General features: G+C 40.1%; 1 protein-coding gene across 1 annotated transcript in view; it reads right to left on the reverse strand.

Annotated features, from left to right (window-relative positions):
• The window catches only part of RNF144B (ring finger protein 144B), a gene marked incomplete at both ends in the record, with an annotated part of 56,070 nt that overhangs the window by 12,116 nt on the left and 29,469 nt on the right, over positions 1–14,485 (reverse strand). Inside the window, one exon of the mRNA XM_084259619.1 lies at positions 3,805–3,865. Within this exon, the coding sequence (XP_084115745.1) occupies positions 3,805–3,865 (61 nt within the window). The remainder of the gene's footprint in view (positions 1–3,804; positions 3,866–14,485) is intronic.

Genomic DNA, 14,485 nt, shown 5'->3' on the forward strand with positions numbered 1-14,485 from the left:
CTTTTCTTTCTTCTTAATCCATCAGCATTTACATGTCTGGATAACTTTGGGGTTAAATTTGTGCCCCTTCATGTGTGCAAGTGCTTCATTCACCCACCAAAGTCCTGCCCACTCTTTTTTCCTCTACCGCCTGCTCCCTCCCCACCATTCCCACTGGTAACCAATCTACTTTTCACTAAGTCTAAGAATTATTTTTGCTGTGTTTTTCTGATCTATGTTTTTTGGTTATTTATGTAAATTTTATAAATAAGACACAGAGTTGCCACAATGATTCTACATTTTTTCAGACAACAACAATCTCTACAATTCTATCTCAGAGTCCAGTCAATGAGTTTATTTTCTGCCAGTTGGTTGCTTTAATCCACTCATAACATTAGTATTTAATGAATCTCAAGATCTGCTTCTTGGGCCTCCCTGATGGCGCAGGCAGTTAAGCACTACTCTGTGAAGCTGTCTGCAGCCTCTGCAGCGCGGGTTCAATCCCCGGCCGGCTGGTGAGAATCCCACATGGCGCGGCAGACCTCTCCTGTCTCGCCTGCTGCTCCCCTCAGCAATGTGTTTTGTCAGTCTGCCTGTTCAGTTCCCTACTCTGGCTCTGATGAATCCTCTCACCCTCCCGTGCATCTGGCCTGTACCCCGGTTCTTGTACAAAAATAAATAAATCTTAAAAAAAAAAAAAAAAGATCTGCTTCTTAACAGTTCCACATAAAATTATGTTCCTGGACTAGGCCTCAAATTCACCAAGTTGGTGTATCTTAAGTTTGAGGTGGATTTGAAGTCTATTACCTAAAAATGAGGTATACAATTCAGACAAAGGTTATCCCAATCAAGTAAACTCCACTATGTAGCACTGTATTAACATAAACTTTTACTTCCAACAATAATTTTTTATAACAGATGACAGAGATGAATTATGTGATTAGAAATTGCCCTCCTTAGTCACTTAAGATCAAAATGTCTTGCCCTTGATTTACTGTTTATAAAATGAAGGTTGAACCAGATTTAAGTATTTAACTTCAATATTTTATAGTAGTAAAAACTGCTGAATTGAATAATAAAATATAAACAATGAAGAAGGAATAAATAAACATGAAGAGTAATATCCAGGACAAGACAGCTCTATAAATGGGCTAAACCCCTGGTTACTGAGTAGGGCTGGTGAGATTGACAGCTCTCTTCATTCCAGAAGTCAACCTAACTCCTTTGACTTTCTTCAAATAAGAGCCCCCAAATCATGGCACATTCATCCTTGGGGTGAACACTTGGAATGTTTATGTCCAATAATAATTTATTTTGATAGTGAAAGGGTATTCAGATAAAATGGGGGAGTAAGGCACAGATGTTTGACAACATTATGACATCAATAAAGCAGCTCCTGATAATTATAATAAACCTAATCAGCCCACAGAGATTATGGAGAGGTCATATACTATCCTGTCATTGAATTTCTCTCATTAACTAAGAATCAACACAGGAAAGATGCATCTGCCATTAAACCTAAAATTAATCTGACTCTGCTGTTTCTGAGTCCAGGTACAACATTTTATTTCCTAGCCTTCTATCTGCATCTTCCTACACAGCATATATTTATCAGTCATATGAAATACAAGTAATCTAGTCTAAAAATCTTTCAGTCAGTTCCACCTTAACATATCAGTCTTAAAATTTTAAATATGCTCACAAGAGGTTAATTTGCTTTGGGTTTACTGAAAAAAGTAAGCTTATGAACTGAGCCAGATCTTGGTCCTAGGTTGCAAATGCAATTCTGTAAATGGCTAAATTGTTCCTACTCATTTTGTATTCATGCTCTACATGGCTTTCCTTCTTTATGTAAGGATTACCTGTGAGGGCTTTTGCAAATTTTTTTTTTAAGATTTTTTTATTTATTTATACAAGAACTCAGGTACAGGTCAGAGGTACGGGAGGGTGAGAGAATTCACCAGAGACAGAGCGGGGAGCAGAACAGGCAGACATGCTGTGTTTGCTTCGGCAGCACATATACTAAAATTGGAAAGAACAGGCAGACATGCTGAAGACACTGCTGAGAGCAGTGGGCGAGGCAGGAGAGGTCTGCCATGCCATGTGGGTTCCTCCCGGGCTGGGCAGGAATTGAACCCGCGCCACAAAGGCTGTGGACAGCTGCACAGTGCGGCGCTCAACCCACTGCGCCACCAGAGAGGCCCCTGTTGCAAATTTGTAGGGTAAATGTCAGGCTTTTCTGCCCTTCCACCATCAGGATAGATGATGGATCCTTGTCCTGAATGCATGCCTGATGGCGGGCACCTGGAATAGGGTGTGGGCATAGGAAGATGGGATTCAGCTGAGCTAAGACTGTGCTTTTAAGGGCGGCGTCATGGGGACGCCAGCAGCAGCAGAAGCAGTAGCAGCCGAAGCTGAAGCCGAAAGAGAAGCCGAGAAGCAGCAGAACGAACTCCAGAGAGCTCAGATAGAGTGAAGACTTGCTGGGGGCTGGGAGGCCTGCCAGCCTCCCGGCCCCCCAGCCTCCCGGCCCCCCAGCACCCCTACCTGCCATGTGCCTGGTAAATCTAAATTAAAGACCTGCAAAAGCCACTGAGGACCCTGACTCCTCCTTTACCCGGTCTGCATGGGATCAGAAAACCTGCACCGTGACCAGTCCTGCCCTTACAAAATTTAAATGCGACAAAGGTAATTGTGTTTACCAAACTTATTGATACTGGTTGTTAAATGTTTGCTTTTTCCCTTCCCCTTAACTCTAGACTGTATTAATCCAGATTAAAAAGTTAGCAATCAGAAATCTATGCTTATGCTAGCTTATTTTATAAACTCAGTGATACCACATCAGTCCGATGCTTTCTAAGGAACAATCTTTCTCCTACTTCTCAGATACAGAAAAATAAACCATCTAGTTCAAGAACATATTACAGTGTGACAAGAGAGAAATGACTCCTCAGAAAGATCAGTATCGAGAGGGGTGAAAAAATTACTACAGAAAAAAGGCAGTAGAAATACTGCCTTCAAAGTGTAAGTACTGAAAGCTAGATAAATCACCTCATCCAAAATCAGAAAGAAAATTAGTCTGATACATAGTAAATCACATGAAGATAATACACTCAGCCATCACTATAGTTACAAAAGTGGGATCAAAAGAAAAGATGATGCATATTATGAGGAGCAGTAAAAACTGCTTGCACTGATTAATGTTTTAAAGTGATCTTCAGGAGTGGGGAAAGTGGTGTTGAGATTCATTTTGAGGGCCTCCCAGGTGGCACAAGGTGTTAAGATGCAACCTATGAAGCTACCGCACCTGCTGCAGCACGAGTTCAATCCCTGGTCAGGGAGCTACCCACATGGCGCAGCAGACCTCTCCTGTCTCGCCCGCTGCTCCCCTCAGCAGTTTATTTTAGCAGATTTGCCTGTTCTGTTCCCCACTCTGTCTCTGGTGAATCCTTTCACCCCCCCCATCTATGGCCTGTACCCCAGTTCTTATATGCATAAATAAATAAATCTTTAAAAAATATTAATTTTGAAGGTCGCTTTATTGGTAATGCTGTTTTTATGAAACTACCCAACTTTTGTAGAACTTCTATCACAAGTCAAATTAAAAATGCAGACCAAGATAAGCAAACTTCTACTTCCTGCTAGTCTGCATTTTTTTCTGGCTGCAGTTGAGAAAGTTCAAGTCTCAGGTTACAGTTACTCTTCTCCCCTTTCTGTGTGGCTTCCTTAACAGCCCACAACTGCCTTAACAGTCCATGCAGGTTTCTGTAAAGATGACACCTGTAAAACTCTATTCACCATCAAGATAAAAAGGCGAGTGCATACCTCGTTCAAATTTTAACCGCTGATAAAGCTGAAACTGATCCACAGGCACCAAACAGGCAATCTGAAATCAAAGACAATAGAAAGATGAGATTTTAGTCATCATAGACACCCCAGTACTCTGCTTCTTGTTGGGTTATGTCTTCTCTATACCAGTTGTTTGCAAACTTCTTTTTCTCCACCCTGTTCATGTAGTAACACTTATAATTCCCAAATCATGCCTATTACCTGCTACAGCATGCACGGAGCCCCTTCCATTCTTACATTAGCATCCACACAACCTGTGTTGGTACTTCCCAAATTATTTGCATACCTATAGGAAAGATGCTCCTTTCTATTTTCTCCTGTATTACTTTCTTTTAAAGAGTTATTTATGCATACAAGAACTAGGGTACAGGCCAGAGATGTGGCGGGTGAGAGACAGAGTGGGGAACAGAACAGGCAGATCTACTGAAATACACTGCTGAGGGGAGCAGCGGGCAAATCAGGAGAGGTCTGCTGCGCCATGTGGGTAGCTCCCTGGCCGACTGGGGATTGAACTCGTGCTGCCATGGCTGTGGATAGCTTCATAGGTTGCATCTTAAACCCTTGTGCCACCAGGGAGGCCCCCTTCTCCTGTATTACTTTAAGAAATTTTTTAAAGATTATAGTTCTAGCTCTAGTATCCTTAAAAACCAGGGTCAGGCAAATAGTGGTTTGGGAATTAGGAAAACGTCTAGGTCACCTACGGAAGAGTACCCTCTAAGCAATGGATAAATCATGTCTTCTGACAAAAATCACCTCCTAGGGCCCTTGATTATCATGCCTTGCCACCCATAGCTAGAAAAGAAAAACTTAAGATATTTTCTGTGGTTCACCTCCTTTTTCCATTTCAGATGGCAACTGGATCCAAAGTCTTACGGGTGAAAAAACAGTGATTCATATCTAACCAAATGACATTTCAGATTAATCATTTTTAAATTGCATTTCAAAGACAGATGCAGGAAAAACTGGTCTTAAACTGGCATTCTAAAAATAATAACTCCATTGACGTCAACACGTCAGTATACTGACATTGCTTAAAAGATTTATAACTGAGAAAATTAAAGGAAGTGATATTAGGGTCCCAGGCCTCCAGAAAATTGATACAGGACACACAGTATTAGCCTCGCCAATTCTAACACTAAAGCATTACATGAATTTAGTATAAAATGTGTTTCAGTAGATGTTGTGGCAACTAACGGAGAGGTTTGCTTTGAGAAAACCAAACTAAAATAATGCAGCAAAAATGGTACAAAAATTATACCACATTTTAAAAGGTATTCAAAATCAAATTCCCCCCCCCACCAAAAAAATCCAGTGTTTATTTTCAAATGAATTAAACTAAGTTAGCTAAAATGCAGGGGAAAGATCATAAAACAGTCCATTCCAAGTCAAGTTTGGTAAAACATGAATTTAATTTAATATGATGATCTTTTTCTCCATCTGGGAGCAAAATGTTGCATTTTCATCTGGCACCTTAAATAAAGACTCCTTCATAATCACTGTAAAAAATTGTGCTTAACTTTATGTTGTGGGTATTTTATCATAATTTTTTTAAAGTAGGTGAGACTTTTACTATACTGAAAGCCAGCTTTGTCTCATCTGTTATATTCACTTGTCTTTCCTGGAAGACAAAGGTGTCCCAATAAAAATGCAAATTTGGAGACAGAAGGTAGAGGTAAGGGATTAAGGAATTAGGCATTAAACTCAATTCCTGACTTTGTTACTGCTTCACAGTAGGTGGAGGGCAAATAATCTATTACTACCTTGATTCCTGGGATGACAACATCTGGTCTCAGTAGCATGCTATAAATCTATTCTTAAAACCTCCCCAGCTATTTGAGGTATTTGATTCTATAGGACACTCCTGTAACACCCACCTCCATTTAAAATAGCTTTGGGACTAATAAAGACCTTATTTGAAACCTTCAAAGTCAACCCCTAAACATTTTTTTTTTCAATGTTAACCAATTTATATAACAGCTAAGTCAAATATAGGTTATGGTAGACAAAGCAAACTGGAGACTGTATGTCGGATAATGATGAAATGCTAATGAGAAAGTGAAAGTAATAGGTCAACAACAGTAGAGATGAGTGTTTCAATTTACATTAATAAGATAAATTTTATCAGAGTACATAGTACTGCCAATAGAAGCCTCTGATGTCTTTTTTTTCATTTCTTACTCTGCTATGACTCTCTTATTTACTATATTATGGATCAAAGGTTTGTATAAAATTGAGCGTTAATAAGATAAACCCATTTTTTTTTTACAGAAATGCAGTAATCACAAAATGTTTCCTTTCTCACTCTACTTTATCCTTTTGGAATAAAGATAATTTCTAGCTACTCAGCCTTGCATCCTTCTCCATATATCATCCTTTACAGTCTTTTCTGGGAAAACACTCACTGGAAACTGGAGATTCAAATAAGGAAGGACATACAGAAGTTGCTTTCAATGAATTTAAATTACTCATAGAGCTTCCATATGATCCAGCAATTCCACTTCTAGGTATTTACCCAAAGGACACAGAAACATCAATTCCAAAGAGCATCTGCACCCCTATGTTGATAGCAGCACTGTTTACAATAGCTAAGCTTTGGAAACAGCCCAAATGCCCAAAAATAGATGACTGGATCAAGAAGATGTGGTACATATATACCATGGAATATTACTCAGCATTCAAAAAAGATAAACACATGCCATTTGCAGCAACATGGATGACGCTGGAAGGGATCATGCTCAGCGAAATAAGCCAAAAAGAAAAAGAAAAATACTGGATGGTCTCACTCATAGCAGGAATTTAGAAAACCTAAATAAGGGACCAGGAAAAAGACTATTTATAATAAAGAAAAAATCAAAATCAACAAGCAACTATAAACCAGAGATACACTATGGAGGGGCAGGAGGGGAAGAGAGATTAGGGTCAAAATAAGGGAGGTAGGAATTGTATGGGGAGTACAACCAAAATGAAAATGCATGCATTGTGCAAAAATGAAAACTGATGTAAGAATTATATAAAATAAAATATATTAAATAAAAAAATAAATTACTCAGAAAGCACACAGGTAAAATTTTAAAAATTTATTCCTTAAATTTCATCATTTCTTGGATTTCACAAATTAGAACTAATCCTCTGAAATGTTTCTATTTTACTTTTAGCTCCAGTTGAGAGAAAGCTGGGCACAATCAAAAAAAAAAAAAAAAAATGACCCAAAGCACTAACTTCCCATTTCCATTGCCATTTGAAGCTCAGTTGCTACTGTTATTTTACAATCCTAATATTGAAATAAATGTGTTAGGATGTCACCAGATGACAGGTAAAGGGATACTTCCTTTTTTTAGGGACAATAGTCACAAGAATTCTGACAATGAATGCGAGACTGAAAATCCTAGTGAATAGTATGAGTGATTATAAAGAGGAATCTTCTGATATACAACTATCCTCTTCCTGCTAACAAAGGAATTCCTAAACATATAAAATCATACCAGGACATCACTTTCTAACATTTTGATTTGAAGTAATTTTAGACATATAAAAAGTTGCAAAAATAGTAGTTCTTAACTGCCATTCTCCCAGTTAACATTATGTAATGTTAACACCTTAGATAATAGTAGTTAATTAATAAAATAATGAAATTCACACTGATACACAGTAATAAACTTTTGCAGGCTTTCTTCAAATTTCCAAAACTGGGCCTCCCTGGTGGCCAGGGGTCAGGACTTAGGGCTATTACCACTACGGCATGAGTTCGATCCCCCGGCCAGAGAACTAACCACATACGGCACAGCAGACCTCTCCTGTCTCATCTGCTGCTCCCCTCAGCAGTGTATTTCAGAAAATTCAAATTCACCTGTTCTTCTCCCCACTCTGTCTCTGGTGAATCCTCTCACCCCCCTGCACCTCTGGCCTACACCCCAGTTCTTCTATGCAAAAATTTAAAAAATTAAATTAAAAAAAATTCACAAACTATCCCACTAATGTCTTTCTTTTTTTCAGCCCAAGGTCCAGTTCAGGATCCCACCATGCATTTACTCTGTGGAGTTCCTCGTTGTCTTTGCTTTCATGACCTTGACATACTGGAAGAGTCCAGGTAAGTTATTTTGTACAAAGTTCTCCAATTTCAGCTTGTCTGAGCCTTTCTCATGATTACATTGAGGTTGAGCATTTGAGGCAAGAAAATCATAGAAGTGATACTGGGCCATCGGGAGGTACATGAGGACATGTACTGGTGATGATAACTTGTTAACTTAGTGAAGGTGGTGATGATAACTGGTTAACTTACTGGTGATGATAACTTGTGATGATACTGGTGATGATAACTTGTTATTACTGGTGATGATAACTTGTTATTACTGGTGATGATAACTTGTTAACTTAGTGAAGGTGATGATAACTTGCTGGTGATGATAACTTGTTAACTGGTGATGATAACTTGTTATCATTACTGGTGATGATAACTTGTTAACTTAGTGAAGGTGGTGTCCGCAAGATGTCTCATCCTTTGTAATCAACAAAAATATTGAAGGGAGATGTTTTGAGATTCACCAAGTATCCTGTTTCTCATCATACCCTTTGCCCATTCATCTTTGAATCTATTGATAATTCTTTTTTTAAAAAAAAGATATATTTATTTTTGCATAGAAGAACTGGGTATAGGCCAGAGGTGCGGTGGATGAGGGATGAGAGGATTCATCAGAGACAAAATGGGAAGAACAGGCAGATTTACTGAAATCCACTGCTAAGGGGAGCAGCAGGCGAGAAAGGAGAGGTCTGCTGTGCCATATGTGGGTTAGGCTCCCTGGCCAGGAATCAAATTCAGGCCACAGAGGTGACAGCACTGAGACTTAATCCCTAGGGCACCAGGAAGTCTTGCCTCTATTGATAATTCTTGCCTACAATAATTATTAATGTTGTATTGCCTAACCATCTATTTCCTTCCTTCATTCTGTACTTGTTAATTAAAATTCTATTATTTCTTTAAAAAGTGTTTCTTTATTTTAATTTAATTTCCTTTATTTTAATCGGTATGAACTACCAATACATATTCTTTCATTTGGTTCTAATCCATAACTAGCCAGATCCATATTCAAGTAGTAAGAAACAAAGGCCTTCAAATAGCATCAACTACCAAGAGACCTCTTCCCTTAGATCAAATGCTAAAAAAAAAAATCCTTAACTTGATTAAAAGGTATTTTGACTTTTTTTTAATTTGTGCTAATTTATGTGTTAAAAAGAAATTTCTCTCTCCTATTCAAGCATGAAAAATGACTGTTCCTCCTCCTCCTCATCCTAAAAATTCTTTCCAAAGAGAAAAATTAATTAAAAAATTAATTAAATTCAAATAGTGAATAAATTCAGTTATATTTTAATAGAACAAGAACAATAATATCAAAACAATAATAATAAAGAGCTACAAATTACCTATAATCACTTTTCTTCTATTAAAAATGATCCTGAGGGGCACATGATAAAAATACCCAGTTGCTACTCTGCTGATAATCTCCACTTTAACTTCACTCCACCTACAGTAGAGTATACACAGGGAATTCAGAATACACCAATAAGTGGCATATTTTATACTCATAGTATAGTCCCTGAATATATATATATATAGATAGATAGATAGATAGATAGATAGATAGATAGTCCCTGAATATACACCTATCTGCAGAAACCTCAGTACATCCTCCCACCCCACCCCTGTCTTTTTTCCTAAGCTCCTCAATATATATTCAGGGACTATAAATAAACATTAATACCATTATGCTCACTGAATGCATCTAGCATCTGTGATTGAGAAGCATTGACAAGTGAGGTAGCCCCTTCTATGCCATTATTAACTGTGATCACAGCATCTGAACCAGCATTACCACCACATTGACATTAGCCTTACAACAACCAAAGGAATAAAGCAAGGGGTCGGGGGGCGGGGCAGACAGCCGAGTTATTTGCCAGAGAAGCATCTATGTTGAAAAGTTGTGTGTGTTCTCAAAATATCAATAAACACAATATGCACTGTCTTTTTTTAATTTAAATTTTATTTTTATATTTATTCCCCATACAATTACAACCCCCTTATTTTTACCCCAAGCCCTCCTTTCCCCACCCCTCACCCCCCATAGAGTGTCTCTGGTTCATAGTTGTTTGTTGATTTTGATATTTTCTTTCTTATAGTTATTCTTTTCCCTGGTCCCTTATTTAAGTTTTCTAGATTCCTGCTATGAGTGAGACCATCCGGTATTTTTCTTTTTCTTTCTGGCTTATTTCGCTGAGCATGATCCCTTCCAGCGCCATCCATGTTGCTGCAAATTGCATGTGTTTATCTTTTTTGAATGCTGAGTAATATCCCATGGTGTATATGGACTACATCTTCTTGATCCAGTCATCTATTTTTGGGCATTTGGGTTGTTTCCAAAGCTTAGCTATTGTAAACAGTGCTGCTATCAACATAGGGGTGCAGGTGTTCTTTGGAATTGATGTTTCTGTGTCCTTTGGGTAAATACCTAGGAGTGGAATCGCTGGATCCTATGGAAGCTCTATGTTTAGTAGGTCCAGAAATCTCCACACAGCTCTCCATAGTGGTTGGACCAGTTTATACTCCCACCATCAGAATATGCACTGTCTTTTACTTAGTAAAATGAAGTGGTTAAGATGAAGAAGCTGGGGCCTATAAGTACTACCAGAGTCTGGAAAGCAGGAGTGAAGGAGGAAAAGTCCAGACTTAACTTAGGGTTGTTCCTTTAAATCCTCCTTCTGCTATAGTTGCTTTTACAGGCCAAAGACCAGAATAGGTCAGTATATCTGGAGATGGAATTGACGACTAGTTGCATGACCCATGCCAAGGTTTGGGCAATTTTGGGGGTGCCATGACTTGCAAAAATACAGGCAAGAGAAACACGACTAGCCTGTGGCTAAGTGTCCTACCACACCAGCACCGAAACTAAGAATGTTTCCTGGGGCCTCCCCGGTGGCGCAGCGGTTGAGCGCTGGGTTGCGAAGCTGCCCGCGGCCTCTGCAGCGCCGGTTCGATCCCCGGCTGCTCCCCGGCCACTGGAGGAGGGTCCCGCATGGCGCGCAGACCCCTCCTGCCGCCCGCTGCTCCCCTCAGCAGTGTACTTCGGTCCTTCTGCCTGCTCTGCTCCCCGCTCTGGCTCTGGTGAATTCTCTCATCCTCCCGCACTTCTGACTGTACCCAGTGCTTGTATAAACAAAAAAACAAACAAACAAACAAACAAACAACAAATAAATAAAAACATGCCTCTATAAAAAAAAAATCTAAAAAAAAAAAAAAAGAATGTTTCCTGTTTCAACTGAGAAAATAAGAGGAGAAAATGGAAATGGCGTGTGCCCCTGAGTTCACACTTGAACCAAACTCATGTCTCCTTATTTCCATGCTAGCTATTAAACCCTGTCTGAGATCCAGAAGGCAGGAGCCACATGCAAAGTGAAAGAGAGGGGAAGGCCTCGAAGTCCAGTGCCTGGAAACTTCTCCATAGTTCCCCCAAAAGGGGCTGCATTTACTGCTCTGTACACCTATCTGCAGAAACCTCAGTATATCCTCCCACCTCACCCCTGCCTTTCTTCCTCGGCTGCTGTGTGTTCTTTGTCCATGGAACACTTTCAACCCAGGGCTGCTTAGTCTTCCTAGATTTGCCTTTAGTTGATAAGCAGCTTAGAAACATTATTTTCCACTTATACAGTTTTAAAACATAATTGAGCTATGTGCTAAAATAGAACTCATCTGGGAACCTCAAACATATCTAGAGAGTCTGGTGTGTGGCACAGTCTATATCCTTCATGTTAAAACTGCAGGAGAAAACTTTTCCCCAAAGTTTTACATTTCTCCAGCCAACACATGTTGCAGCCAAAAATGATTATAGAAACACACAGTACCTTCCCATTCAGACCCTTCGCCAGAGTGGCAAGGTCACAGTTACTTGCCTGGACAACGTCAGCTCTCCTCTGCCCCAGCTTTTGCAGTGCAAAAAATGGGAAGAAAAAGTTCAAGAAATGGCAAGAGGAGGCAGTGCCAACAGGCTATAAGGGGGAAACGTGGATATTGGTAATTCCAGCACCTCTGCCAAAGCCACCGTAAATAAACATGCAATGAGTAAAAACTTTGCTTCTTCTGCAAATGCAGCTTCAAATTTCTGACACTCCATCCCCCCACCCCTCTGTCCTACTCCTCCAGGGTGCCCCACCCCAAACCCTTTTCCCGTATAAACTCTGGAACCCCCATTCCTGGCAAGAGCAGCCACACCCCCTCCTTCCTCTGGTGCTGTGGCACTAGCAGAACAGGCAGGCTGGTCTTTCCTGTGTCCTGGGGTTTAGAAGGAGGATTGAGGGTAAGATGCTGCTCCAGGGCCCGCACTGCCAGCTGGTAGTGGGAGGAAGTTGAATTTCTCCAGCCATGTAATGGTTGTTGCTACTCAAACCAGTTATATGCTTGCCACTCAAAGCTTACACGTTCCAGACAAATTGTGCAGGTTCTCCCGGTCAGTGACCGTACACGACTTTCCCGAACGCTGCAAAGGAACTGCTCACATTACTCATCATGGCCTCTTTAACAAGGCTAACTCCAAGCACAGGCCTTGCCTGAAGTATTGCTGTTAGAACAAACAATCTGTGTCCCGCCTTTCATAATTCCATATTGGACAAGATCCCTGGATCAAGTACATTGAAAGGGCCCTGCAGAGCAACAGCTGAAAGAACCAGATGATGCAAAGGAGGAAAGTTTGACTTTTCCCTGGCTCCCAGCAGGCGCATCTCCAGAGTCAACGCCTCCCCCAGCTTCCAAGACACTGAAGAGGAAGCTGCCTTTTCTACTGTTTCCTACATCAGCAAATAGTCCTTGAATGGGGCGTTTCAATACTTTGCTGATGAAGCTATTTTTGATAAATAATGGTTGAGAGGCAGACAGCTGAGTCCATTTAGAAGCATTAAAAAGACAGAAGGGACCCAAAGCCAGCAGGAGACAGACACACAGAACAGAGTCAGCAGAGCAAGCAAGGCCTGCAGCAGGAAAGATTCTGGACGAAAGAGCTGAAATTCTTGAAATCCTCTGAAGATGAAGAAAGGTTATATTTAAATGCATTTTATGAGACAATGCATGATGAAGGATCATATAATGTAATACAAACAACAGCAACGGAAAGGAACTTGAGCTTTAATCAGAATTATTTTTGGCAGGCAAAGTGTGTAGCTCTAATCAAACATTTGTTTGTTTGTTTATTTATTTATTTACTTCATCATTGTTCATTTTTATTTTTTTTAAAGATTTATTTATTCATGCATACAAGAACCAGGATACAGGCCAGATACATGGGAGGGTTGAGAAGATTCACCAGAGACAGAGCAGGGAACAGAACAGGCAGACTGACTGAAATACACTGCTGAGGGGAGCAGTGGGCGCGACAGGAGAGGTCTGCTGCGCCATGTGGGATTGTCATCTGCCGGCCGGGATCAAACCCATGCTGCAGAGGCTGCAGACAGCTTCACAGTGCTTCATTCAATCACCTGCACCACCAGGGGAGGCTCCATTGTTCATTTTTAAACAATGTTTGCTTTCCCACCCACCCCCAAACATTTTTTATTATTTTTTTATTTTAAATTTTTTACATCATTTTCATTTTTGCACAATGTATGCATTTTCATCTTATAGTCCCCATACAATTCCCACCACCCTTGTTTTAATCCTACTCCCTTCCTCCTGCCCCAAACATTTTTTAAAAGACAGAGGAAGTAGTCATAGAGATAGAATCTGGTCAAGTTATTGTGGATAAGGCCTCTTGGGGTGTACTCAATAATATCTATATTTGGAGCTACAGGTTACTACAGTAACTATATATAAGGGGCCTCCCCGGTGGTGCAGTGGTTGAGCGCTGGGTTGCGAAGCTGCCCGCAGCCTCTGCGGCGCTGGTTCGATCCCCGGCTGCTCCCCGGCCACCGGAGGAGGGTCCCACATGGTGTGCAGACCTCTCCTGCCGCCCGCTGCTCCCCTCAGCAGTGTACTTCGGTCCTTCTGCCTGCTCTGCTCCCCGCTCTGGCTCTGGTGAATTCTCTCGTCCTCCCGCGCTTCTGACTGTACCCAGTGCATGTATAAACCAAACAAATAAACAAATAATAAATAAATAAATAAATAAGACATGCCTCTAGAAAATTAAAAAAAAAAAAATAACTATATATAAGGACAGCCTGATGGAAAGTAAGTCAGAAAGGAAGTAGATAAAGCTCCAGTTCATGTGTGTTTGGTATTTGTTTTGAAAGGATTGGCCCTGTATAAACTGAAGAAGCTACCGATAGCTCCAATGTCTTCTATTCATTCCTCAATTCAAAATAAAAGACATCACAACCACAGTTGTGATGAAAAAAAAAAAAGTAGTGGCAAATGGGTTAAGAACATTTGATTACTGTACATGATGATCCATCTTCAATCAGGCTTAGTGAGATCAAAGAATACAGAAATGGCCTGTCAATGCCTTGGAGCAACTGCTTACTCATTTCATGGGAAACCTTAGTTTACTCTAGAATATGTTTTTGTCTTATTCTTCCAAATGTCCCCTTAAAATTTTTAAGAGTCATTGTAGATTTGTTTGATTTTCACGTAGCCTAAAAGTAAATTTGTTTTTTAGAATAAAACTAAGTAGAACCTGAAGTAGGA

Source organism: Talpa europaea (assembly GCF_964194135.1).
Source record: "Talpa europaea genome assembly, chromosome: 2".
Classification (NCBI taxonomy): Eukaryota; Metazoa; Chordata; class Mammalia; order Eulipotyphla; family Talpidae; genus Talpa; species Talpa europaea.